Below are 2,159 nucleotides of genomic sequence, written 5' to 3'. Positions count from 1 at the left end.
TCAATACTCCAAACAGCCTCTTTCACATCTTTCTCACTAAAACTCCTGCATAAACTATCTGACTTTTCAACACCCAAACATTTTCCTTCCTGAATAACACTATCATGCACCTCACCAGTAGCAACAACATTGCTACCTAGGAGAGCTTTATAATAGTCTAGAAAAGCCTCACAAACTTTCCTAGGTTCAGCCAATACAGTCCCATCCTCACAAACAATAGAATAAACAGTGTTTTGAATTCTCCTTTTCCTCAAAATTGCATGAAAAAATGCAGAGTTCATGTCTCCATCTTTTAACCAATGAACCTTGGCTTTCTGCTTCAAAAAATTATACCTAGCAGTATGAGCCTGAGTATACTCCTCCCTTGCTATTTTCTCTTGCAAGATTAAATCTTCATTCCTAGGGTCACTCTGCAACTGGGACTGTATATCTTACAACTTCTTCTCAGCAACAGCATTAGTTGTCTCAACACAAGTAAATCTAGTCAAATTAATGCTCTTAAGATTCTTTTTAGCTTCAGTTAACTTCCTAACCAATTGAAACATATCAGTTCCTTGGAACCCAATAGCCCAAGCTTCCTTTACAGCATCCAAAAAACCAGGAGCATCAATCCACATATTGAAGAATCTGAAAGGTTTTTTCAACCGCATACCACAATCAAACAGCTGAATAACACATGGACAATGATCCATAAGACCCTCAGGGAAAAAAGTGGCTTGCAAATTAGGAAACTCATCTAGACAAGCATTATTCACCAGAACTCTATCAATTCTAGGGCTCACTCTATCAATCCCACCTTGCTTATTATTCCAAGTATAGAACATACCCCCAGTTTGCCAGTCAAACAGCTGAGCATCACTCAAACACTCTCTAAATGGCTCTACTTCAGCAAGAGTTACAGTAGAGCCCACCCTATCAGTAAGATTAAGAACATTGTTAAAATCCCCACCAATAAGCCAAGAACTATGAACAACACCAACAAGCATCTTTAGCTGATCCCATAGCTCTTCCCTTTGCACAGCTTCATTCAGACCATACACAAGGGTAACCTTAAACTGAATACCAGTAACCTTATGAACTACTTTACAGTGAAATAACTGCACCTCAACCTTGATCACCATCACCTCAAAAATTTGAGACAGCCAAATCACCCAAATTCTACCATTTTTATGCTTACTGTAATTAGAGCAAATAGACCAATCACCACCAACTCTATCAAACACCTTACAAAAATTCCTGTCCTTCACTCTGGTTTCAAGAAGCCCAAACAAACCTATATTATGCTGTCTTATGAACCACAAAACATCACATAACTTGCTAGGCATATTTAGGCCCCTAAAATTCCAAAACCCCACACTATCCATTGAATAGTTCAGAGCATTCCCCTTCCTCCAATACCCTAAATCTATTACCACTACCACCAACCAAGACAACACTTGGCTGTAACAATTTGGGAGCCTCAAACAGTGGATCCTGTAACCAACATCATTCACATCAGCTGTCCTGCTCCCCCTCACAGTATTAGTTTGCTGCTGAGTAGAGCTAGTCTTCTGAACTCCACATTTTCTTAGGTGGCTGCCTATGCTGCTTTTTTGTTCGCACTTTGTGATTAGGACATTGAGCATCCTCATGCCCCATACCATGACAAACCTTGCAGATTATAGGCTTCCACTCATACTCCACTTTCTGAGTTATGCACACACCCTTTTCATCAAGAAATGCAACATTATCTGGAAATGAAGCATTAATCTCAACCTCTACCATCACACGAGCATAATTCAATTTCTCTTTAGAAGCAGTAGCTCTATTAGTCTTAATAGGATTACCAATTAGGGAGGCAATCTTCATCAAAGCATTATGACCCCAGAATTTAAGCTCAAGCCCCACAAGCCTAACCCAAACAGGAACCTTAGTTACTGTCTCCTTAGCCAAATCCAACTCAGGCTCCCATGCCTTCATGATAACAGGCTTCTTGTCAAACAAAATGGGTCCAGCATTCAGAACCTTGTCTCTATTCTCAACGCCCCATTATCCATCAAAGAGATCTAATCTATCCCATACTTGCCCCAAACCCTTCTTATGAATCCATTAATCACATTCAATGGAGGTTTGGCACAAACAATGTAGCAAATAATCGTTGACTTCCAAAAATTAAGTTC

The 2,159-nt window shown here is 39.7% G+C and overlaps 1 protein-coding gene across 1 annotated transcript; it reads right to left on the bottom strand.

Annotated features, from left to right (window-relative positions):
- Nucleotides 1-431: 431 nt before the first annotated feature.
- LOC145625158 (uncharacterized) lies at nt 432-1,325 on the bottom strand. Its single transcript, XM_081678236.1, has one exon. It carries the CDS (start codon nt 1,323-1,325, stop codon nt 432-434), a length of 894 nt encoding a protein of 297 aa, XP_081534362.1.
- Nucleotides 1,326-2,159: the final 834 nt, after the last annotated feature.

Source organism: Chenopodium album, chromosome 3 (assembly GCF_948465745.1).
Source record: "Chenopodium album chromosome 3, dcCheAlbu1.1, whole genome shotgun sequence".
Taxonomy (NCBI): Eukaryota; Viridiplantae; Streptophyta; class Magnoliopsida; order Caryophyllales; family Amaranthaceae; genus Chenopodium; species Chenopodium album.
The sequence above is the reverse complement of the archived record's forward strand: the minus strand, read 5'-3'. Positions and strand labels throughout refer to the sequence as shown.

What these genes read in the sequence shown, in the direction of transcription:
- LOC145625158 (XM_081678236.1), bottom strand. Translation starts at nt 1,325, where the DNA reads ATGCCTAGCAAGTTATGTGATGTTTTGTGGTTCATAAGACAGCATAAT.